The sequence below is a fragment of the Peromyscus leucopus genome, chromosome 16_21 (assembly GCF_004664715.2).
Source record: "Peromyscus leucopus breed LL Stock chromosome 16_21, UCI_PerLeu_2.1, whole genome shotgun sequence".
Classification (NCBI taxonomy): domain Eukaryota; kingdom Metazoa; phylum Chordata; class Mammalia; order Rodentia; family Cricetidae; genus Peromyscus; species Peromyscus leucopus.
In genome coordinates, this window is record NC_051084.1 from 32,076,330 (window position 1) to 32,102,837 (window position 26,508).

A 26,508-nucleotide genomic window follows, 5' to 3' on the forward strand; every position below is an offset into this window, starting at 1 on the left:
TCTAAAAGCAATCTAACCAGGTAACTGGGCTCTTTCTGTGTTCCTTTCTCTCTGAAATAATAGTTCTTTTCCTCCCCCCATAAGACCTGGTAACAAAAGATAACAGCGACACCTCTGACGTGACCACAATAAACAAATTCCGTCTCTAGCCAGTGTGCCACAGAAAGTCTCAAGATGGCTGAAGAGAATGAAGATCTCTTAGTAAGTTCCCCGAGGACAGGAAGATGTGTGCATTTTGCACACTTCTTTATGCATACTGGACGACACAGGACACATGATGAGAATTAAGTAAATATTTATTGAATGAATGGATGTAAGGAAACTTGTCAACAGTTGTGTGATTTCTCAACAGAACTAACATTTTAACGGATCTACTTCATGTCCCAAGATCTGAAAACAATCCTTGAGAAAATAATTCCTGCCTTTAATCCCAGCACTTGGGAGGCAGAGGCAGGTGGCTCTCTGAGTTCAAGGCCAGCCTGGTCTCCATTGTGAGTTCCAGGACAGCCAGGGCTACACAGAGGGAAAAGGGGGGGAAGAGTTGGGGGAGGGGAAGGAAGGAAGAAACAAAAATTCCTGGCATTCAAGACTGAATTTCAGAAAGTAATCTTCTGACCAGACAGTAGTATCAAGCCACCACTTAATCTGTACTAAAGGAGCTAATGTTTTTCAAGACTCATATTCTAAAAGTACATGAAATTAACATCAAAGAACCTATACTCCCCCCCCCCCCCCCCGAGACAGGGTTTCTCTGTTTAGTCCTTGCTGTCCTGGAACTCACTCTGTAGCCCAGGCTGGCCTCGAACTCAGAGATCCACTTGCCTCTGCCTCCTGAGTGCTGGGATTAAAGGAGTGCACCACCACCAGGTTAAGGATTTTTTTTTTTTCTTTTTCTTACTGATTGGTAATGCATGTGAGTACAGTACTGGAGGAAGGCATAGGCATCTCCTTAGAGTTGGTGTTACAGGCAGTTGTGAGCTTCCTGACCTGGGTTTTAGGAACCAAATTTAGGTCTTCGATAAGAGCAGTCCATGCTCTCAACTATGAACCATCCTTCTAGTTCCCCTTTTAAAAGAACATTTTTTGAACGTCGAAGTTATATTTATCTCTGTGTGTATTGTGTGTGCATGTGTGTGTGTGTGTGTGTGTGTGTGTGTGTGTGTGTGTGTGTGTATACACACACAAAAATTCACTTTCTTTTCACCGTTGGTCCCAGGTCATCAGCTTGGTGGCAAAAAGCTTTACCCACTGAGCCATCTTGCTAAAACCTCATTTTAACTTTTAAGCTTATCCAATTTGTGGGGATTTATTTATTTATTTATTTATTTATTTATTTTCTTTTGGTTTTTTGAGGCAAGGTTTCTCTGTGTAGCTTTGGAGCCCATCCCAGAACTCACTCTGTAGTCCAGGCTGGCCTTGAACTCACAGAGATCTGCCCGGCTCTGCCTCCCAAGTGCTGGGATAAAAGGTGTGCGCCGCCACCACATGGTGGTTTTTCTAATTAATTAATTTTTACAGGGTCTTACTATGTAGCCTTGGCAAGCCTGGAACTAGGTAGACCAGGCTAGCCTGGCACTCAAGAAATCCACTTCCCTCTGCCTCCTGAGAGCTAAGAATAAAGGCGTGTGCCACCACATCTGACCTAACTTGTCTTTTGTGAAGACGGTCGTTCACATGTATTTGTTCTCAAGTTAGTGGAGTTTTCCTCTGTTTCTTTGTGCTTTGGAATTAGCTCCCGGTAGACAGTTTTAAGAAGCTCTTGGCTTCAAGTTATTAATTTCAGCTCCGTATTTCCTTTCCACAGACAGATTTCCTCAGTATCTTAGCAGTAAAATGGGAGTAAGTTTTCCTTTGATTAAAATGAAAGATGCCAGACATCAATGAGATGGTTCAGAGGGTAGAGGAGCTGCTGAGAAGAGTGAAATCTGAGGTTGATCCCTGTGTCCCGTATGGTGGAAGAAGACAGCGAGCCCCTGAAAGCTGTCCTTTTATCTCCACTCACACCCCGGGGTGCCCGTGTGGACCCCCCACACACACACATACACACACACACACACACATACACACGTGCACTCGTGCACCACACACACAAACTCACAAAGATAAATTATCTGTTTTTTTTTAATTAATAACAGTAAAAATGTCAAATTCTGATACTCTTTTAAAGTAATGCCATTGTCTTTGACGGGTGGAGTGTGATATAGTTCATTTACTACTAATTCAAAACATCAATCAATAAACACCTTGGGCTTCCAGCTGTAAATGAAATTCCGTAGGTAGAAAAATGCCACTGACCCCAGCTCCGGTAGGTGCTGTCCCGCAATGGAATCCCTTTGCTCAGTTTTCTCCTGTCCAATCAGGTGGAATGTTTCACAGGCACATGGTTTATACAGCTCAAAATAACTTGGGACCTGTGAGCCGACAAATGCTCTTGGCCGCGGTGGTGACAGGTTGCCCGGCTTCCAACAGCCCTCTTCTCCGAAACTAAGGTTAACTCGGCGTTCTCTATGGGCGGCCACTCTCTCCTTCCAAGGGCGTGAAGAAATTCCCCTTCTTCCCGTGTTTTCGTCGAAAACTTCTCCTCGGATAATCGTCATCTCAGAAGAAGCCTGCCTGGATCGGACATCCTCATCTGGGTCACCTAAAAAAAAAGAAAGGTAATATTCAGACTGAGGCTCGGAAAGTGTGTTCCGATAGTGGGTTGCGGACGGTGGGGAAAGGGGTATTTCAGGGAGCTAATTACTGTTCCTTAGAGTGAAAGCTAGGGTAGCGTTTTAATTATGTATGAAGAGATACACAATTAAATGGAAAAGAAGGCTTTCTAGTCCAAAGCTTTTGGAATGGGGGATGAGACTCGCGGAGATGGTATCCTACTTGAGTCCGTCTGAGTTCTAAGGAAAAGTGCTTTGACGGAGGAAGCCGTGACAAATAGTACTGACATTTTCGTCATACTCACCGATCACACTAATGTTGTTTATATGGCAAATGTGTGTGCAATGCCTATTTCCCTCTTAAAGGAAATCAAATCTAAAACAATGTGACTCCATGGTTGAAGACTTTCATTTAAAACTTTTTTTTTATCCTGTAAAAGGATCTGCTTGCTATATTTAGTGTTGGGAGATCTGCTCCCTGGATTAATGTACACAACAGCTGCAGAGAGCCTGCTCAGGAACACCTCTCTCTCTCTCTCTCTCTCTCTCTCTCTCTCTCTCTCTCTCTCTCTCTCTCTTTCTCCTCTCTCCTCTTTCCCCTCTCTTTTTACTTATCTCTCCCCTGTCTCTCTCTCTCTCCTTTCTTCCTCTCCCTCTTTCTCTCTCTCTCCTTTCTTCTCCTCTCTCTCTCTCTCTCTCTCTCTCTCTCTCTCAGATACTTGACGGTCACTGGCAAATGTTTGGCCCAGCACACTGTACTCTTAGCTCTTAGCAGCAATTAGATGCACATCTTGAATATTTTTAAAACTATACAAGCAAAGAGAAAAGGTAGATTACTCAGTGTCTCCAGTCAAAAGAAGTGAATGATGGGAAGAAATGGTCTCATCTTACCAACAAATTTTCATGTACTTAGTAAAGTTACTCCCATCACTCAATTTGAGAGAGATGAAATAGCTGTATAGCCTTTTCTCTCTCTCAAATCATTAAGGTAATTTAATCACTTTTATGTTAGTAATAATTTAATAATGAGAAAATGAATTTTATAGGCTATGAATTAAAATTTGTCATAACTTCTCAATTTCTCCTTATATATATAACACTCTCAGATTCATTTAAAAATCTAAAGTATTTTTTTCTAGGAAGTCAAGGGCCTACAGTTATAGAGACTGTCTCTGACATTCTGTTTGGTAACAAGCAAAACATTTAAAACCAGGGCCACCACAGGAAATCTGAGATGCCTGGAAATTACACTTTCAGAAATTGAGAGAGTAGGTAGACTATGAAACAAACAGTTGGACACTCTCCAAATTGTGGAATGTTGTCTATCTCCCCGCTGATACTATGTAGCTAATGATAATTACAATTCTGTGGACCACCACCTCCTTCACGGCCTGTAATTTACGGCAAAGGCTCTTCACGTATTTCTGTTACAACAGCAGTAACAACACACACTCACTGGGACAGTGAGACGGTGTGATGTGTAAGAGACGTGCTGCCAACTGTCCGACCTGAGGCCGATCCCCAAGACCTGTCTCCTGTAAGGAGAGAACAGACTCCCAAAAGTTTTCCTCTGACCTCCACACCATGTGGTGACACACACATACAATAATAATAACAACAGTGTTTTTAAAAAGTATCCACTCAGAACTACAATTTACGAGCACAATAAATTTAGAGGATTATTATACAAGCCAGTTTTGGAATTCACTGAGATAGCTTTTACAAATTAAGTTTTGAAAAGAAATGACCCAGAAAGGTGTTTTGTTTGTTCTGTTTTAAACAGCCTTTTCCCTTTGCTTGGAGATTAAAAACTGAGGCACTACAGGCATGTTTTCATGAGTTTCTACGATTGCCCACAGGACGCTTTTAAAATTTCTAGAATGTCACACATTTGCTTCAAGGGAACAAGCTGTGTGTATTTGTGTCACATGGTCACAAGGTCAGAAGACAGACAGCATTAGAGCCCCTGGAACTGGAGTGCTCAGGGTTAAACCTGGGTCACTGCAAGAGCAACAAGGCCTCTTGTTTTTTTGTTTTGTTTTTTTCTCGACATAGGGTTTCTCTGTGTAACAGCCCTGGCTGTCCTAGAACTCAATTTGTAGACCAGGCTGGCCTCGAACTCACAGAGATCCGCCTGCCTCTGCCTCCCGAGTGAGTGCTGGGATTAAAGGCGTGCGCCTCCAAGCCTGGTGCAACAAGTGCTCTTAGCCGCTAGGCCAGCTTTTCGGTTCAAGGGCATATTTTGGATAGGTAAATATTTTTGGTGCCAATGAATGTTAGTGTGGCTATACCTGTGGACACTAGAGAATTCCCAGAGCTCACACAGAACGAGTCACCTTGGCAAGCTCTGCACAGGCGGCCTGGCTCATTGCCTTCCCCTGGAGTCTCACTGCACCCCCTCCTCAACAGAGCCTCCAGACCCCACTTCATCTAGAACGAGATCTTGAGACCGCAAGCTCACCTGGGGCACTTACCTCCCAACCTTGTAAACATGTGCCAGTTTAATTAGGGAATTTACTGCTTTTCAAAGTCTTAATTATCTGATATACAAAGAACTGATAAAAATAGAGGTTGAAGAACATAAGGGGGTCCTTTTTCTCCTTACTTTTCTTAATTAAAAAAAAAAGTAAGTTTCAGTTTATAAGAATTGACAGAAATTTTACATTTATGATTCTCTATATCAGTAGTTCTTAACCTATTGGTTATGGCTCTTTAGAGAGTCAAAAAACCCTTTCCCAGGGGTCGCCTAAGACCATCAGAAAGCACATGTATTTACATTATGATTCAACACACTAGCAAAATGACAGTTATAAAGTAGAAATGAGAATAATTTTATAGTTGGGGTTACTACAACATGAAGAACTGTATTAAAGAGTTGCAGCATTAGGAAGGTTGAGGACCACTGCTCTATATACTAGCTCTGTGCTTCTATACCTGTCATTGGGACTACCATCAACCTCTCCATACTCTACATATTCTGTGTGTGTGTGTGTGTGTGTGTGTGTGTGTGTGTGTGTGTGTGTGTCTCCCTCTCTCTCCCTGTCCCTCATGCTGAGGCTAAAACTCAGGGCTTTGTATATGCTAGGTAGATGGTTGTACCATGAAACTACTTCAGCCTTCAAATGCCTTTCTAACCATAGATCCCTTCCATTGGCCTTTTGAAAGGCCCTGGGATTTTCTGATTATCAATTATTTACTGTGTTTCAGATTCGGTAATAACTGGGCTCTGGCACAGGTAACTCTTATATTAATCTCTTACAGTTTCTCGTTGGTCCTCTTCTGTGTACAAAATACACATGCTGTATTGTAAAACCAATCTCTCTCCCTTGAACATCAGTGAAATCTTTCTTTCCTATTTACTGGCCTTTATCAATTTTATGAAAACACCGAGAGAGTGGCCAGCCTGGCCTTGCCCGATGTTCTCAAAGTCCCTTCACTGTCCGACTCCGGCCTTCGGGGAGAAGTCTAAGTAAGAGACTCTCACTAATTCTCCTGTGCATGGTCTCAGCTTTGCCTCTGTCCCAACACATTCTTTTCATCTTTAAACAAACAACTTTTTAAAGCCCAGGGTCTTGCTGTGTAGCCCAGGCTGGTCTCAAACTCACAACCCTCCTCCCTCAGTCTTCTAGGTGCTGGGATTACATGTGTGTGCCTCGGGGTTCACCCCCAACATATTCTCTTACTGCGTCTGTTGTCTGGATTTATCTTTGTCTACTGTTTTTCTTCCTCCAGACTAGAAGTTCTTTAAGAGAATGAGTCATATTATTTCCTGACCTTTGGCCCTTTCCCATATCTCATCCCCACGTCTGTCTATATTAATACATTAAATTACCAATGCCATTCACAGTACAAATAGACTAGAAGTAACACAAAGGTCAAGATGATCAAGATGTAGTATTGAGGGACAGGCATTATAATGGTGCACAAAGTACGTCTCACTTGCAACACTCAGAAAGCTAAGGCAGGAGGATTGAGAGAGGCTTGTCTGAGATACATAGGGAAATTCAGTCTTAAGGGGAAAAAAAAAGTAGGGCCAGTGAGATGGTTTAATAGGTAAAGGTGTCTGCTGCCAAGCCTAATGGCCTGAGTTCAATTCCTGAGACCTACATGGTAGGAGAGTGCCGACTCCCACAGGTTGCCCTCTGATCTCCACATATAAACAATGGTGGTATGTTCTCTCTCAATGAAGAAAATGTAATTTTTATTTTATTTTTATTTATTTATGTACTTATTGGCTTTTTGAGACAGGGTTTCTCTGAGCAGCTTTGGAGCCTTTCCTAGAACTCACTCTGTAGCCCAGGCTGGCCTCGAACTCAGAGAGTGCTGGGATCAAAGGCATGTTCCACCGCCGCCACCGCCCAGCGAAAATGTAATTTTTTTTAAAAGCACCACTCAAGAGGTAGAGGCAGGAGGATCACAGTTTCAAGGTTACTCTCAACTACAAGTCTAATTTGAGAGTAGCGTGAGCCACAAAAGAACCTGTCACAAAGACACAAACAAAATCCCAAAGAGAACACTATCTTATTGTTCCCTAATGAAAATGTAATGACTAGGTGTAGTCATTACATATTGGCAGAAAATAATTATCTTAGATGTGCACAACACTCTATTTTTAAAGCCTAGGCAGTAAGCATGGGATTTGTGTGTGTGTGTGTGTGTGTGTGTGTGTGTGTGTGTGTATGTGTGTGTGTGTGTGTATGTGTGTGTATGTATGTGTGTGTGTGTGTGTGTGTGTGTGTGTGTGTGTGTGTGGCTGCAGTTGAAGGTAAGTTGCTTAAACATGACTAACTTTTCCTGTCCCAGCATCCTTCATCAACAGCTATTAAATATTGGGCTGTTTTTGTGTCGTCCTAGAAACTAGATTTGGGTTTTATGAGTTTGCTTTGTTTTTGTTGTGGTTTTATGAATGTGTTCCCCACACTGCAGTGAGTGGCCAGCAGTGTTTAAAGAGCTGTGTATAAAAGATGTTTCCTGTTTTACAGCTTTACTAAGGTTAATTGACAAGAGTTGTGCTTGTTGATGGTAATACCATAATGTTTTGCTTTATATATATATATATATATATATATATATATATATATATATATTACAGTGATTGAGTCAAGCTAATTAATATGCCTCACATACTTATACTTTGGCATACGCTGTTGTATTGGTTGTAGTTACCATATCTCTTCTGTCTAATTGAGATTCTGGCCTCTTGAACAACCTCTCCTCACCTCCAGTCTCTGTGGTTGTTTTTTTCTTTTTTGTTTTCAATTAAATATATTATAATGATAGTTGACATGTTTAGCATGTGCAAGGCTCTAAGTTCAGCCCCTAGCACCAAAAATAATAATGAAATAATAAACAATTATTGATATTTCATAGTCAGAAAATTCTAGCACTTATGTTTAAATTTGAGTTGTTGGGCTTTGCCAGTTCTCTGGGCAATACCACAGTTTTGTTTGTTTGTGTGATGCAGGAGATCCAACCCAGGGCCTCCTGTATAGGAGGCAAATGCACTACCACTGAACTAAATTCCCAAAGTCCTGACATAAATAGTCACCTTACAAGTGAAAGATTTATAGTGTGTGATCTTTGCAACAACAGGGTCTTTTTAGAGCCCGAAGAAGAATAGTACTGAGTTATAATGAGTCAAGAAATATGTCCCATTGGCTGGAGATAGAGCTTAGTAATAGACACTTGCCCAGCATGCCAGAAGTCCAGGGTTCAACCCCAAGCACCAGAGGGAGGAAGGAAGCAAGCAGAGTAGCATACACCTTTAAACCCAGCACTCCAGGACAAAGGTGGGTCTTTATGAGTTTGAGTCCATCCTGGTCTACATAGTGAATTCCAGGTCAGCTAGGATTACACAGTGAGACCCTGTGCCAATGGAGAAAGAGAGACAGAGACAGAGACAAACAGAGAGAGAGAGAGAGAGAGAGAGAGAGAGAGAGAGAGAGAGAGAGAGAACTCAAGGCATTAGCATCTAGTTTTGTTTTTTTGAAGCCTATAAGTTCTCAGGGCAGATTCTCCTCAGGAAAAGTCATAGAGGAAAGAAAACACAAAGAAATTCAGCTGAGTAAGTTCTCTGTGTGGCCACTCTGACTTAGGACAATAGCCAAGTCTATCCAGAGGATTGATGGGGATGCTTCATTTTCAGCATGGTCCAGTTCACAAATACCATAATGTCCTCTCGAGAGCAATTACTCCTCTTATTTTGAAAGTGGCATAAAGCTACATTTCAATTTACAAGGGACAGGCATGAGAATACGGCCAAATGTCCCAGAACACCCCAGTTGAAATGTCTAAGAGAACACTCATGGTCTCCTTTCCCCAAACCCGATTCTGCCAGCCACCCAGTTGCTCAGGTCATAAATACCCTGGTCTTTCTCTTGTCTCTCATTCTCAACCTATGAGCAAATCATTGGCCTCTGCTTTCAAAAGAGAGCTCAAATCCAACCATTCCTTACCACCTCCTGCTGCTATCACTCACTGGCCCACACCCCTGACACTTGCATAACACATCACAACTGATTCCTATTAATCTTCTCCATTCATAAGGTTAAAAAAAAAAAAAATTGAAGTCCTTCCCATGTCCTGCAAGGCCTAATATGATCTGACCTTCTACCTTTTTCTTCCTTCCTTCCTTCCTTCCTTCCTTCCTTCCTTCCTTCCTTCCTTTCTTTTTCTTGTTTTTAATTTTATTACTTATTTATTTATTTTTGAGACAGGGTCTTACTCTGTAGTTCAGACTGTTCTGGAACTCACTATGTAGTCCAGACTGACCTGGGACCCATGGCGATGCACCTGCCTCAGCCTTCCAAGCGCTGGGATTACAGGCATGAGCCACCACACCCAGTCTAGGCCTTGTACATTTCCAACCTCAGGGCTTACATTCTTCTTTTTCACTCGCTGGTGCCTAGGGTTTGACCCGACACACCCAACACGGATCCTTTCTGACCTTGACATTTCTTCCTTGGTAAAGAATAGTCTCCCCAGTTGGTCAGATTGCTGATGTCTCCAGAATAGATTTTCCTGTCCTTCCCAGCGAAAGTAACTCACCCTTCTTGACCACCCTCCCTGCTTTAGGGTGGACCACAACGCTTCCAGAAGTTAGACTTTCTCAACTCAATACATCCAGGAAGCATCAGCTGTTGAGTGCCTAGCACCCATCCTGGAGCATACAGCATTAAGCTGCTACGTAAATCCTTTATTTTTGAATACTTGGAAGTTTTATTATTGGAATAGTTTTTATTTTTATTTATTTATTTGTTTGTTTGTTTATTTTTGGGGGGGTTTTCGAGACAGGGTTTCTCTGTAGCTTTGGAGCCTGTCCTGGACTAGCTCTGTAGACCAGGCTGGCCTCAAACTCACAGAGATCCACCTGCCTCTGCCTCCCGAGTGCTGGGATTACAGGCATGCGCCACCACCGCCCAGCCAGAATAGTTTTTATAACCATAGACATAAAAACAAAAAAACAAGCACACATATCTCAGTTGGCTTCTACACACACACACACACACACACACACACAAAGAACCAAAAAAAAAAAAAAAAACTAGATAGAGAAATCAGTGACTATTCTTTTTTTTCCACTTCCACCCTATATATAAACTTTCTGGAATGTCGTCAACATTAATGTTTGTGCTGTTTTAGAAAGAAAAAGAAACGTCCATTTCTTTTTAAAATAATAATGCCAATGGTATCCTCACGGCCATAGGCCACGTGTGAAGGGCTTCACCTTCTGGAAGTTGTCGCTCCTACCTCCCAAAGAAAGAGATGGCATGGAATTAAAGATAAGGAAAACAAACCCAGAGAAGTCATTCAATGTCTCAGTCACCTGCTGAGAGAGGAAGCCATACTTTGAACTCTGCTTTCTCTAATTCTAAGGTCACTGCTTGCTCCTGGTTGGCTCAAGATCTAAGCCAACGCAACACACGGAGCTAAAGACAAAGTCGCATCATGACGTAGTAAACATTAGCAGCCCTCAGACGGAAAAGCATCTTGCTTTCTGAGGCAGCGTTAACTTTTCACCCTCACATTTCAGTGATTTGGAAACTCCAACTAGGCTAAAGAAGTAGTTGATAACAATTGGGTTTATGACAGCAATTGGTTTATGAATTCCTGATGATAGTATATTAAATAAGCTTTCAAATAGCATTTTTGAGCCTTACTTCATACATCTGTTCTTCCACAGAGTTCACGCACAAATGAAAATTTTCAGCTGAGATATTAGTTTTGCTTTCTCGTGCTACTCTGTATATTATCATTCTACAAAATTTAAAACTATCCTAGTAAATGAGCATATCGTAATTTGCTTAACTCAATCTTACTGGACATAGTTCCAGTTTTCATATTATGGTCCATACCGTAATGGCCATCTTTCTAGATTAAAGTGATGGTTTCATCCAACACCCCTGAATTTTAAATTCATCCCCTTGGAAAGCACAATAGACTTCATTGAAATAAACAACTCCAGTCAGAACCATGCCAGGCTCTGCTGGCAAGAGTGTGAAAAACATTTCACTGCCAGCCATCCTTCCCGAGCTATCTCTAACTGCCCTCTCAAGGTGACTGCCGACCTTGCCAACTGAGAGGTTAGTTTGGGATAGCACTGTGGAAGTTTGGGAGCCAGGGAAGTTCCCAGGAAGCCTTCGGTGTGATGTGAGTGAGAGGCTGCTGCGTCAGGCAGATGATGGCCGCCGCCGGGTCAGGCAGAGGAGGACAGATGGACTGGAACAGGCTTTGTCATGAGTCTTAAGGACAACTGAGAGTTAGGGTATTCCTTTCTTCCCCATCTTCCCAGGACAAGGCCAATACCTAGTAGCAAAGAATGGCCAATCGTCTTCATTCAGTCACCAGATCTGAGGGTGGGTGGAGCTAAAGGGTGGGGTGCTAAGCAAGTCAAGGTCAATGGGAAGGTTCTAGCCACCCCTGAGCACCTGTTCAGGATAGGAGAGAATTAACAGCCTGGGAGTTACAAGTTTGCTCTCCCTCTAGTAAGTGGCTGAATCAACACATGGGTGACATCACCAGTACAAATCACATTATGCTATTGTCCTTTCTGTCTGTCTGTCCGTCTTTATTTATTTTTAATTTTTTTTTTAGATTTTTAAATTTTATTCATATGAGTGCTTTGCCTGTGTGTATGTGTGTGCCTACACGTGTACCTGGTGCCTGTGGAAGTGGTGAGCATCCATGTGGGTGCTAGGGATCAAACCCGGGTCCTTTGAAAGAACAAGTGCTCTCTTAACCATTGAGCCAATTCTCCAGCCCCATACTATTTTCTTATGGTTTTAAAAAATACTCATTTTTGCCGGGCGGTGGTGGCACACACCTTTAATCCCAGCACTCGGGAGGTATGCCAGGCAGATCTCTGTGAGTTCGAGGCCAGCCTGGCCTACAGAGTGAGTTCCAGGACAGCCAGGGCTGTTACACATAAAAACCCTGTCTCCAAAAACGAAACAAAATATTTATTTTCAAAAGCTGATATATTCATTTATTCACAATTTACAAACTAAGACTGGCACTCAGGTATGTGAAGTCCCCTGCCAAGCGCTGCATTCAGCGACCTCTCATGTCTTCTCTTAACCAACGTTAATTTAAGATCCTCTTAAAAACCTCGACTTGGGGCTGGAAAGATGGCTCGGCCATTAAGAAAAGCCCACGCTGCTCTTGCAGAAGACCCAGATTTATTCTCAGCAGCCACATTGGGAGTTGACACCTCTGGTCTCCTTGATCCCTGGCACTTGTGTATATACTTTGCACAGACATACAGATTTTTTTTTTATTTTAAATCTAAACAAACAAACAAAACACAAAGCCCCACAGCTTAGACTCAGCATGAAGGCCAAATTATCTTAGCTTTCAAGAATAGACTGAGCCCAGCACCAACACTAAATTTAAACAGCTTGACTATAGTCCAACAACATAAACATCCTTTATTTTTCACGAGCCATATATATAAAGACTACATTTTTCAGTAAATTAAAGGAGAACATGCTGTCAATGTCTTTTATTTTTCTATAATTCTATTATCATCAAGTTAACAAAATTGGCAAGAATGAGGAAAGGATGCAGAACAGATCTGTTTTGAATATGAAAACACATCCTAACCGAGAAGACCATTGCAACTGTTAACAAAATCAGGTGTAGATTGGTTGAGATGGGTAAAGGCGCTGGCAGCCAAGCTCAAGTGTGATCCCTAGACCTACATGGTGGAAGAAAGAACCTCCATGACCCATGTGTGCCTTACACAACAATGAATGAATGAATGAATGAATGAATGAATGAATGAACAAAAGAAAGAAAAAACATAATTTTATAAATTAGGCTTAGACATTTTTCACATTTTAGGGAAGCGTTCTCCCACGGAGTTCCACCCTCAGCCCTGACACTGTATAAAATAGCCATGGTTATCTCGTAGCTTGTACAATTGAATTTAATGTAAAGAAAGTACTGAAATAGTAATCCCCAGGTGTTTTTTGTTTGTTTGTTTTGGATTTTTGAGACAGGGCATCTCTATATAGCCCTGGTTGTCCTGGAACTGACTATGCCGATCAGGCTGGCCCAGAACTCACAGAGATCCACCTGCCTCTGCCTCCTAAGTGCTGGGATTAAGGGCATTTGCCACCATACCCAGCAGGATTTTATTTTTAATTTCAGAGAAACTTAATTGCGTTTCATTTCCTTTTTACAATGAGGAGTCATTGTTAAGTCTTTCGCTTTTATGAAAGTGCCAACGTTAGGTGATTTAAGCATTTCTTACATAACTGACGTCTGTGCTATAGTAAATACAGGCTTGTTATTCCGTGGCAGTGATCTGAATTTTTTTTTTCTATGCCCATCACTTTATTACAGCATGCAAGACGACAGCATAGAAGCGTCCACTTCCATCTCTCAGCTTCTGAGAGAAAGCTACCTGGCGGAAACCAGACATCGTGGGGACAATGAGCGAAGTCGAGCGGAGCCTTCCTCCTCCAACCCTTTCCACTTCGGCAGTCCTTCCGGGGCTGCAGAAGGCGGGGGCCCAGAGGACCTTCCGGATCTTTCCGCCTTCCTGAGCCAAGAAGAGTTAGACGAGAGTGTCAACCTGGCGAGGCTGGCCATCAACCACGACCCCTTGGAGAGAGTGGATGAAGCGCAAGCTCGGAAACGCCTGTCTTCCGACCAGACGAAGAAGCTTTCGCCCAAACCAACCTTCGAGCCTGCCTTCTGCCAGGACAGCCCTCGAGGTCCTGCCCGCTCTACAGACAGTCCCCCGGAGACAAAGAGGCCGCAGTACAGTTCTGAAACCCAGTCCAAGAAAGTCTTCCTGAACAAGGCCGCCGATTTCATCGAAGAGCTGTCCTCCCTCTTCAAGGCTCACAGCTCCAAGAGGATCAGACCTCGGGCCTGCAAAAACCACAAGAGCAAAACGGAGTCCCAAAACAAAGCCCTGCAGGAAAACAGCCCCACCTTCTCGGATCTGACAGAGAGGCGAGAAAGAGCCTCGGTACCCATCCCCATCCCCGCAGACAGCAGGGACAACGAGCTGAACCACGCGATCGAACAGCGGGAAGCCAAGAGGCGGGAAGCCGAGCTGGCTGCGGGCGGCGAGGCCGCTGCGGGCGACAGCACCCCAGGGTCCTCGCCTTCGTCCCTGTACTACGAAGAACCTCTGGGGCAGCCTCCCCGCTTCACACAGAAGCTACGGAGCCGAGAAGTCCCGGAAGGAAGCCGAGTCCAGTTGGATTGCATAGTGGTAGGAATTCCACCGCCCCAAGTAAGGTAAAAACAGCCAGCGCGGGGTGGTTAGCAATGCTATCTGTCTGCCGTGATTGTTGTTCCGGAAAATTCCATACCGCCTTTGAGGAAAGGAGCTAGGATGAAAGGGAGGAAGCTAACATTTGCTCCGTAAGTGATTCAAATTGTTCTGCGGCTGTGGCTGTAGTTGGCTTGGTGATAGAAGAGGACTTTGCTCAGCCTGTGTGAGGGCCTGAGATCAACCCCTCACTCAGCACTGCAATAAATAAAACGTCTGGGGCTGGTAGAATGCTTGTCTAGCTAGCACGCTGGAAGCCCTAGATTCCATCAACACCCCAGAAAAGCAAATGTGGTGGCACAAGCCTGTAGTCCCGCAGTCAGGAGGGAGAGGCAAAGAGGATCAGGAGTTTAAGGGCATCTTTGACTACATATAGAGTTCAAGACCATCTGGGCTACATAAGACCCTGTCTCAATTTTTTTTTTCTTCTAAAAGCCACATATTTTTAAGATTTTAAAAAATGTATGTATATGCATATGTGTGTGGATGCTGATGGAAGCCGGGTTGGAGTTCTAGGCCAATCTCAGCTACATGGTGAGTTCAGGGCCAGCTTGGACCACGTGTGACCTTGTCTCAAATAATGAAAACAAATGAAGAGGCAAGCAGTAATATAGCTTTTAAGACAGAATAACATGGTGGGTAAGGTCAGTTTTTAAAAATTCATTCCATGTATATAAAACACTATTCTCCCGAATTCTCAAGTCTTTCCCTAATAGTGGAGGGGATGTTTCTCATGTGTGTGTGTGTGTGTGTGTGTGTGTGTGTGTGTGTGTGTGTGTGTGTGCATCAGCAGGTCCTTGCATTTCCGGGAGCTCTCTGCCTTCACCTCCCATCTTACCCACGGAGCCCTGGAAGAACAGACAGACACTACCATGTCTGGCTTTTACAAATTTAGACTCTCATGCTTGCTAGTCAAGCTCTTGACCACTGTTCCATCTCCCCAGCCCAGAAGACACTCATCTTTGCTGTGCCTACCACAGTCAGCTGTTCGAGGCACACAGGCAAAAGCTTCAGGACTTACATACGCCATACCTAACTGCATGTCCGAACATTAGTCTATACTTTTAAATATTACCATCTCTGTGGTCCCATGGAACCTGTAACCAACCTTAGCTTCCCAGGTGACATTTGTACCCTCTCTTATTACCATATGGTAACATGTGAATAGTGCCACTAAATAGATTGGTTTTGTGGAGAATTACTAGTATTCAGAGTCCTGTAAGAGTTACTATGCTTCCCTAATCACCTAATCACTGCTAGAATATGACACTATCACCACGTGACCTTTATTCTCTGTAAGTCAACAGCATTTCATCTTTTTCTTTCATAATATTCATACTATAAAGCAATCGTATTAATATGAACAATTACATTTTATATACGCATACTGATGGAAGGTATTCTGGCCCAAAGACGTACTCATATATCAAATTTTGCTTTCAAGGGTAACATAAAGCATATCCAATATTATTTTCACAGTGATGTAGATGGTTGACTATCAGGTTACCCACCTGACCTTCAAAGCAGGATTTGGATGGTTTTGAGTCTTGAGCATCCAGCATCACTTCTGACCCATGCTGGTCACTAAGGAATGTTGAGTGAATCAATGAATAAATAGTAGGTGGGGAGACTATACTTTCAGGGACATTCTCCTAGTTAGTGACTGGAGAAGTCCCTTGGGGTGTGAAGAGTATTGAGAACCCTGAGGAGAGGGCACAGAGTGAAGCTGGTTCCTAGTGTGGTTTCCTTGCACTTGGCATGAGTGATTGATCTTGGTTCTCCTCATTTGGGGGAGTAGAAGGCAGAGGACGCCATCTGAGTGTTACAAACAAACAAACAAAACCAGAAAAGCAAGAGATTTGCCTTACATTTAAACCATGAGTTAGACAGCTGGCCAAAGACGCTGGAGGGCGTGGGAACGGCGGAGTTCAGCCTTCTCCTTTAACTGTGACGGATGACACTGCCTGGGCTCTGGTCAGTAAAGCTTGTGAGGTGTTATTCCAGCAGCATGACACGTGTCCCTCCATGGCTTCTGGTCAGTCTAAGTAAGCCGACGAGACCTTAGATTACAGAACACACACCTCAGAGAGGTCCAGTCCAAGTCACTGGTTTCTGGACACAGACCGGTTTCTTAAGAAAAAAGACCAAATCCCTCAAGGAGTCGTTCTTCCCTTTGCTCAGTGGTGACAGCCTCGGCTTTAAGGACCAATTCAGTACACCACCCCAAAAAATCAACCAGGATGATAAAGTACCCCAATCAACGTAATCCAGTAGCCACCCAAAACTGGTTAATCAGCCAGGCAAAAATGTGCAGATCTATACATTTCCAAGCCAGAGAGGTAGTTCTGTGGATTATAGTACAGATATGAGGGTCAGAGTTCAGCTCCCCAGAACCCACGTGAATGCAGGATTCGCAGGCATACTGATTAGCTAGACTAGACGGAATGGGCGAGCTCCGTGTTCAGAACAGACCTCGCCTCAGTAAATAAAGTGGAGCGCAATAGAGGAAGGCATCTGATGTGACTTCAACCTCCCCCTGACCCCATGCATGAACATGAACTCACACACATATGTGAACACGCATACACTCATGCTCACACACAAAGCATGTATGCGCACACCAAGTGAGAGTCGTGTATGTGGCTTCTATGAAGCAATACTAAATTCACCAGGGAAGAATTCCTCTACTGATAGAGTTCCTGTCTATACCAACAATTGTTCTGAGGCCAGGAGACCCGTGGGAATTCATTACATTCGTTTCTGAATGAACTTGTACTGAATTCCCAGACTGCAATTGCGTGAAGAAAACTATAATTTTCCTGGTCGGCTATCAGCTATCGCTGTTTCATTCATACAGAGTTTATACAAGTCTACTCAGAAAGCAGTATTTGTTTAGTTTTTAATTTGCTCACACCATTGTCAATGCAAATATACAAATAATATAAATGCCACCGGGCGGTGGTGGCGCACGCTTTTAATCCCAGCACTCGGGAGGCAGAGGCAGGTGGATCTGTGTGAGTTCCAGGCCAGCCTGGTCTACAAAGCGAGTTCCAGGAAAGGCGCAAAGCTACACAGAGAAACCCTGTCTCAAACACACACACACACACACACACACACACACACACACACACACACACATTTGCATACCTATGCCTTCCGGGAGGCTGAAACCCAATTAAAGCAGTCATCCTAATTTCTATAGTAATGACCCATATGTTTCAGGCTGAGAACCAGGAAAGCTGAAGAAGGCTGTGGTAGAGGCATTGTAGTTGTTGAACTTGGAAGACCAAACAGGAGCTACTTTGAAATGGACTTGCTCATCATTCGACAAACACCTAGTGAGTCACTAAAGCTGATCCCCAGGAGTTCAAAGCAGTGAGCTATGGGAGGCCAGTGACCTTGTTTTAAAACCACATCTAAACCATCGTGAGAGGGCACAACTCATAATCGAGTACAGAAATCAGACGTGTAATCAGAACGCTGCCGTATCATATAATAAGGGCTGTATAAGGAGTAGGGCTGGGGACGCCTGAGTCTGGTCCCCAGCCCCACATGAAACCAGACATGGTGACACACGCCTATAATCAGTACTTGGAAGCTAGAAGGGTCAGAAGTTCAAGGTCAGCCTTAGCTACATAGCAAGTTTGAGTCTAGACTAGGCTCCATGAGATTACCTTAAAAAAAAAAAATGATGCAGTCGTAGCTCAAAGGAGACATCAGTAAGCCTGTCTGGAGTGCAGGATAAAGCAAGCATTGGACCCTGGAGTGGGAGCGGGGGTGGGGGTGAGGGGTGGGGGTGGGCTAGAAAAAGCCCAGAGGCAACTGCAAAGGATGAAATCCTGCCCCACCAAGGAGGCCTGTTCACAGGCCACAGATGCGGGCATTGTAATATTTTTATCTGACAGGGAGGAGACTGACCTACCCAGAAAGGAGAATGGAGCCAGATGATTCTGAAGGGCCTGGAAAGCAAAGTCTAGAACACTGGAAACCGTCTAAGGTTGTGTGTGCAAGATCAAAGGGGCCATTTCGGGGTGGGGGTGGGAGGCTGATTCCAGAAGGCTAGATTAGATCAGGAAAGGGTGGAGTGCTGAGTCTGCTGGGGAAGCCGTGGAGGGTGTCCCAGGCACCAGATACTCCAGGGGGGTGGGTGCATGCCAGGAGAAGGAGAAGAGAGGGTGCCAGAGACCAGTGTTGGGAGGAAGCTGAACCCCGTGACGACAAGATGGGAGGGATGATTTCAGAAACTACTCCATATGAAAAGCCTGGGCAATATTGTACTGGGGAGGCAGGAAGCTGCTCCTGGGGGCTCCCTGGTGGATAGTAGGGTGCTTAGGCTCCAGTAACCGGCTCTGCACCCGTGCGCAGAAAGGCAGCACAGGTAGATTCAGGGAGAGTTGAAAAGAGATCATGAAGTCGGGAGGGAGGTAAGGCAGAGAAGGTGGTCTGGATGGAGTCTGGAGGGAAATGGGAGGCCTTATATGACCAAAACACATTGAATGAAAATCTAAAAAGTAAACTGGAAGTGAGAGAGAGGGAGAGAGAGAGAGAGAGAGAGAGAGAGAGAGAGAGAGAGAGAGAGAGAAACTAAGGAATGATACCTGATGTCAACCTCTGGCTTCCACAAGTGTGTATATGTATACCTGCATACACACACACACACACACACACACACACACACACACACACACACACACATACACACTGACTAAATTCTTCCACAAGTTGCCTGGAAAACAAAACAAAAGTCATCATGGGCCGGGACTGGCCAAGTGGAAGAAACAGTGGGTTTGTAGAGGACGTTGATGAGCTTTGAGTCTGAGGGGCTGGGCAGGGCACAGTCCTCAGTCCGAAATGCAGACAGAGTGAGGCCTGTGGTGTTGAACCCCTGTCCCAGCACTCCAGAGGTGGAGGCAGGAGGATGGGGATTTCATGGGCCAGCCTTAGCTACACATGTATTGAGACCCTGTCTCAAAGGAATTAGAACATCCAGAGTTAGCCTGGACATTGGGAAAAGTCTGCCGCGGCGCCCCTGTGCCCTATATAAAGCTAAGTTGACCTAACCTAAAAGGACGGAGGGAGTGATGTGTTTCCCTGGTGTTATAAAGGGACTGGTCACACAGTGAAGGAACCCAGGGCTAGAAATGAAAATAGTCTCCAACTTTCCCCAACAGCAGCTCCCCCAGAAAAAAATTCCCCCAAAATCCACTCCCCTCTGTCTCACTCTGTCTTTCTCTGTCTCTGTCTCTGTCTCTGTCTCTGTGTCTCTGTTTCTCTCTTTCTCTCTCTCTCTCTCTCTCTCTCTCTCTCTCTCTCTCTCACACACACACACACACACACACTTTTAAGATAAAATCAGTATGGTTAGTCTTAAAGGAGTTGGGCAGAGAGCGCCTGAAACCTGCTTGTTGCAGCAACTGAAGTCCCTGGAACATCTCAAAGGGCCCAGCAACACAGATTTCTGATCCATAGGGTCCTTCTAACAACACATCACAGTTGAGCTGGGGATGTACCTCGGCTGATAGAGTGCTAGTCTAACAGATGTCAGGCCCCAGGTTCAATCCATAGCAGAGCATAAACCAGGCATGGGCGGTGCAGACCTGTAATCCCAGAACTTTGGAGGTAGAGGCGAGAATGATCAAATGTTCATCCTTCCGGTCAAAATAATGAGTTCCAGGGCAGCCTAAGACTTTGTCTAAAAAAAAAAAAAAAAGGTAAGACAATAAGTCATTTCAGCTTGTAAAATAGGAGTATCATAGTCAGAAAGGAAACAGTGTGCTGGGCAGCTGTCTCCGGGCTTCTGTGTGTAATCAGTATTTTACCCACGTTCATGTCACTTAAGCTTAGCAAGCTGAAAACACATCTGTGCTTATATTCTTGGTTTCCAAGTTAATGGTGCTGAGATCTCTCAGCAGAAGCGAGATCCCATCTCGCTGAAACTAGCATTTCTGGAAAGCCTGTTAAGCTTGGGCAGAGATTCATTTGGGGTCTTAGAAAAATGGCATCTACTGGGGCAGTAGCTGCGGATGGACAAGTCTGCAGGAATTCATGGCAGGTGGTCCTGATGCCTTCCTGTGTCCCGACTGCAGAGTCTTTGCCCAGGAATGTACAGCTGGGTCCTTCCGTGTACACAGACTTCTAAGGCCGCACGTGTTTACTTCTCTATATCTATCCGTTCCTGCTATGGTTGTTAGGTTTCCTTATTGCTATTCCTGGACATTGCTTAAAAGTAGCATGCCCCCGGGCGGTGGTGGAGCACGCCTTTAATCCCAGCACTCGGGAGGCAGAGGCAGGTGGATCTCTGAGTTTGAGGTCAGCCTGGTCTGCAGAGTGAGATCCAGGAAAGGCACAAAGCTACACAGAGAAACCCTGTCTCGGAAAACAAAAACAAAACAACAAAAAGACTGGACAAACTGACAGAGCCAAAACATGGGGAGTGGAGAGTAAGATGGTTTTGAAGTCAGAGAGGACAGCTTCAGGGAGCTTCTACAGCAGGCAGAGTGGCTCGCTGGACCAGCAGCAGGAGCGTCACCCAGGACCAAACAGGCAGGCAACTTCCTAGGCTATATCTACCCAGGAGCTCCCGAGTCTGGGTCTTCAGATGAGGCCAGAAACTGTATTTTAACAAGCTGCTGATAACGTGTTGATAATTAATGACGTCTAGCAATGTGTGTGGGTCTACTCTGTCTATAATTAAAAAAAGAAAAAAAAAAGTTAGGGGTCAGCGAGATGGCTGGGCAGGTGAAGGTGCTTGCCACCAAGGCTGACCACCTGAATTTGATCCGCAGTGCGCACAGGGTGGAGGGAGAGAGCTGAACTCCTGCAGGCTGTCCTCCAGCCTCCACACGCACACCATGGCATGTGCATACCTCCCCCGCCCCTGCCCCCATGTGTAAGTATTAACTTTTAAAAAAATTAAGTGTGTAGTAAGTCGGTCGTGTAAAAAATTTAGATGAATGTGCCAGGTGGCAGTGGCACACGTCTTTAATCCAAGCACTCGGGAGGCAGAGCCAGGCAGATCTCTGTGAGTTCGAGGCCAGCCTGGGCTACAGAGCGAGATCCAGGACAAGCACCGAAACCAGATGAATGCAATGAGACTGTCGATATTCTTTTGCTCCGTGACTTTGCTTCCTTAAGTATCTATAACTGTTCACTCATTTCCATTGCTGTGCAGCATGTTATCGCATGGCTAGATTGCTGTGTTACCCGTGTACATCGGGTTTGTTCAGTGTTTTTTTTTTTTTTTTTTCCCACACGAATAATGGTATATACTTCCAGTCTATCCCATGAATGAGTTTTACCTGTTAGGTTAGTGTGGGTAGGGATGGGACTGTAGGCAGTGCACGCATAACTGCAACTTCATAATAGCAGCAAATTATTTTCCCAAAGAATTGTCCTGGTTTATGTTCTCACTAAAATAATGTAAGGATTTTGGTTATTCTGCATCGTTGCCAATACTGATGCTACCAGTTTAACCATTATAATGGGGATGAAGGTGCTGTCTCATATTATTTAGTCGTTTCATTTTTTTTTTTTTTTTTTTTTTTTTTTTTTTTTTTTGGTTTTTCTAGACAGGGTTTCTCTGTGTACCTTTGCGCCTTTCCTGGAACTCGCTTTGGAGACCAGGCTGGCCTTGAACTCACAGAGATCCACCTGGCTCTGCCTCCAGAGTGCTGGGATTAAAGGCGTGCGCCACCACCGCCTGGCTAGTTGTTTCATTTTTAACTTTATTTATTTACTTTGTGTATTCCTACGCCATGGTGTCAATATGGAGGTCAGAGGATAACTTGCAGGAGTCAGTTCTCTCCTCCCACTGTGTGGGTTCCTGGGACAGAGTTCAGGCCTTCAGGCTTGTCAGCGAACGCTTTTAGCCGGAGCCATCTTGCTGGCCCTAGGTGTTCTTATTGTTCTATGGAATTGCTTAGTCTTTTCTTTTTTGTAAGATTTTTTTAAAAGTAGTCTGGACATTAGCTGAGCTTGGCGGAGCAGGCCTGTCATCCCAGCTACGTGGGAGGGTGAAGCCGAAGGACCAGGAAGGACCACCAGTTCCAGATCCCCCTGAGCCACAGAGTAGCTTCAGGTCAGTCTGGGCTATGTGGTTAAACCCTGTCTCAGAAAAGAAAAGCTTTAATGTCAGAGACACAGTGTATTTTTCCATTTCCTTAGGTATCCTTTAACAAATTTGTTTTGTTTGGTTTGGACTTTAGGTTTTTTGGAACAGGGTTTTGCAGTTCCCACTGGCCCGGAACTCCCAGGCTGACCTTCTCATGAGCTCCTCCCCCTCCCCGTGTCTCTTGAGTGCAAGGATTACAGGAGAGACTGTGTTACTGGGAATGGAACCTGAGCCGTGTGCTAGGCAATCACTCCACTGAGCTGCCTCCCGGGCCTGTGACAGTTATCTCAGTGAAGATTTCAAGTCATTTCTGTCGGTCTTACCAAATCTCTGGTAACCTTTATTCACAGGTATTTCTTTCTTTCTTTTTTCCTCTTTCTTTCTTTTTTTTCTTTTTTTTTTCTTTTCTTTTTTCTTTTTCTTTTTTTTTTTTTTGACATAAGGTTTTTCTGTGTAACAGTCCTGGCTGTCCTGGAACTCACTCTGTAGACCAGGCTGACCTCGAACTCACTGAGATTCTCCTGCCTCTGCCTCCCAAGTGCTGGGATGAAAGGCATGTGCCCCCGCTGCCCGGCTGAGTTTCATTTTTTTTAATGCAACTATAAATGGTATCATTAAAAAAAAATGGCATGTTGTATTTGTCGTGTGTAGAAATACAATTGACTTTCACAGCCTTGCTGAATTCACAAAATGTTCTCATTTGGGAGACTTCCCTCATTCCCCAACTGCTGAAATGATGAAAGTTTAGCTATGGGTTTGTTCACATGGTCTTTCTTTCTGCCTCTGTCCTGTCGTTCCTTGCTTACCTGTTGATCAGAATGGTGACCGTTACGTAGAAATCCCGTTTAGAAGACAGATGCCAGTTTTGTGAGTCTTTATGTGTACACACACACACACACACACACACACACACACACACACACACAAACCGGAGGTATCCTCTTTAAGATAAATAACGCTACCTCCTAAATATACAGTAATGAGGCCTCGGAAGGGTCTCGAGGAAACCTGAAGCTTCACTGACATATTAGGCAGAACCCTGACTGGCAAGGAAACAACATATCCAAATCATAGGAAAGATGGCCTAGGTACTAGGGTCTCTTCTGGGCATGCTCCAGACCCAGAGGGGAAAGACCCAGTGACGAGGAGAGGACTCAGGCAGTCAGCGTGATTAACCTGGGACTACACTTAGTGCAGCTGTGCGGGTCAGGGCTTCCCACTTTCTGTGCTTGGGCTGAGCACCAAGCGCAGCCCTGAATCCAGGGGCCAAGGCAGCGAGCGTTCTGGAGGGACCGGGCAGTGGCCCAGATGGCTAACAATAGTCAGGAGGATTGAGGCACTTCTGGTACACAGTGTCTGCCTAGCTGAAATCTCCACGGCCTTTCCCCGGCAATCACCAGAAACCATTGTCTCCTGTAATCAGAGCCGAGAGTCCTGAGCAGGCCAGGATTTCAAACAACTCGGGAAAATCAAGTCGGAGACGGCTCCCCCGGGGAGCAAACACAAGAGTTCATTCTAGAAGATGTAACCTAGCAGGGGCCAGGGACAGCCCATTTGGTAAAATGTTTCCTAAGCCTGAGGGCTTGAGTTTGGCTCCTCGGCGTGCATGTAATAACCTAGGCACGGTAGTATGCTGTGGTCCCAGAGCCCGGAAGACGGAACAGGGTGACCTCTGGTGCATGCTAGCCAGCCACACCACCCGCATCAAGTCTGTGAGCGCCAGGCCAATGGGAAACCCTGCCCTGAATAAACAAATAAACAAACAAACAAATAAATAACTATGTAGGCAGAGGGGAACTGGGGAAGACACCTACTGTTTGACCTCTGGCCTCTACCTGTGCAAGCACAGAAGCATGTATACACTCTCTCCTCACTCCACCCCACCCCCAAAAAATCATAGTGGACAAACAAAGGAATAAATTATACTTTTAAACATGTGACGCAGGAAGACTCCAGTACACCAAATTAATGAAAGCAAAAACCTGAAAATCTGTCTGTTTGCTCTTTCAATAACAATTACTATGTATCAGGAAATGTTTCAGGGTCACTGGAGTCCCTTAAGGAAAGGGACGTTCTCTGAAATACCACATTCTGTGAAGGAGAAGAGATAATAAATGATAACTTTAATAAATAAGCAAATTGTGTAGTAATTTAGACATAAAAGCAAGGGGTTGAAGAAAAGAAAGTTTCTAGAAAGAAGCAATTAAAGTTTGGGGCAGGTGAGCCCTCACCACAGTAATTTAGTCTTTAAAATGTATTATTTTAGGGGATGGAATTCAGCTGGTAGAGCTCTGCCTGGTAGGCACAAAGCCCTGGCTCTGATCCCCAGCAGTAGATAAACTCAAAAAGGGGGAGGCAGGAGGGTCAGACACACAAGGTCATCCTCAGCTCCGGAGGGAGTTAGAGGCCAGCCTGGGATATACGAAACCCTGTCTCAAAAAAATAAAAAATACTGGGAGCCAGCTATGGTGAGCACGATCATAATCCCAGCACTGGGGAGGAGAAGATGGGGAATCCAAGGTCAGCCCAGGCTCAGGAATTGCGTTCCTCCTCCTTTTTCAGTCTCCTTTGTTCTCGGTAAATGTAGCTAAGTGGCAAGAGGTGGGCTCAGTGTCTTCAAATGATACATCAGCTTAACGCGATACATTGTGCTTCCCTTGTGTTGCCAACCAGCTCCCACCTGGAAGAAGTCACACAGAATTCTATTCTTTCTTGCTTCTTTTTTCAAGACAATGTTTCTCTGTGTAGCCCTGGCTTTCCTGGAACTCACTGTGTAGACCAGTCCCTCCTCAAACTCAGAGCTCTGACTGTCTCTGCCCCTTGAACTGCGGGGATTAAAGATGCACGACCCCACACCCAGCTAAACTGACACATTTTCAGTAACCTTAAAGCTTGGTCTTTCCTCCCACAGACACGCTGCCTTCTCATGAGTGGAAGTCCCCCCCCCCCAACTGCAGTCAGTGGATAAGGGAGACTGAAACTTATTAATTTAGGAGTAAACAGTAAACATTGAAAACAAGTTATGTCACAAATCGAGTACAAGGCTAGGAAGATAGCTTAGTCAGCAAGGTGCTCACCACGCAAGCCTGAGAGCCTGAGTTCCTTTTCTAGAGTCTGCATTAAAAACGCTAGGCATGCTGGGGCTTTGTAACCCCAGTGCTGAGACGGTGGGGAGACATGGTGTCCCCAAGACTCCCTGACCAGCCAGTCTGGCCTAATTGGTGAACTCCAGGACAGTGAGAAACCCTGTCTCAAAGGAGGTGGATGACATTCCCGTAGGTGATACCCAAGGGGTTGGGTTGCCCTCTGACTTTCACACATACGCATGCATGCAAACTCACATACACATAGAATTTTAAAGTGAGAACATAGTGCAACCCTTTAATCCCAGCACTTGGTTTTTTTTTTTTTTTTCCGGTGTTAAGGACCGAACCCAGGGCCTTGTGCTTGCTAGGCAAGCGCTCTACCACTGAGCTAAATCCCCAACCCGTTAATCCCAGCACTTGGGAGGCAGAGGCAGGCGGATCTCTGTGAGTTCGAGGCCAGCCTGGTCTACAGAGTGAATTCCAGGATAGGCTCCAAAGCCACAGAGAAACCCTGTCTTGAAAAAACCTAAAAAGAAAGGGGGTGGTGGTGGTGGTGGAGAATGTAAACTGTTTGAAAATACAACATAGCTTCTAGTCCTTGATAGCTCTTGTGGTTTTCACATCCAGCTAAGGAAAGAGACGTTAAACACATGAACCTTCAAATAAATATGGAACTATACATCATCTGTAGGTCCCAGGAAGGAAAAGGAACAGGCTAATGAAATAACAGAAGGTGAGATGGGGACTTTGGAAGGACTAGGGCAAGGGTAAAAGAGGACTCTGAGCAATCGCTCCCATAACCAGCGCTATTACTGGTGAGTCAGAGCAGCACATTCAAATTATACTTAGAACTTGTTAACGTGCTAAAATGAC

General features: G+C 44.7%; 1 protein-coding gene across 1 annotated transcript in view; it reads left to right on the plus strand.

The window, feature by feature from the left end:
• The first annotated feature begins 2,396 nt into the window (after positions 1-2,396).
• Mypn (myopalladin) overlaps positions 2,397-26,508 on the plus strand; it is an 87,527-nt gene continuing 63,415 nt past the window's right edge. Inside the window, exons 1-2 of the mRNA XM_028881088.2 lie at positions 2,397-2,657; positions 13,497-14,405. Of these exons, the coding sequence (XP_028736921.1) occupies positions 13,498-14,405 (908 nt within the window). The 5' untranslated portion in view covers positions 2,397-2,657; position 13,497. The remainder of the gene's footprint in view (positions 2,658-13,496; positions 14,406-26,508) is intronic.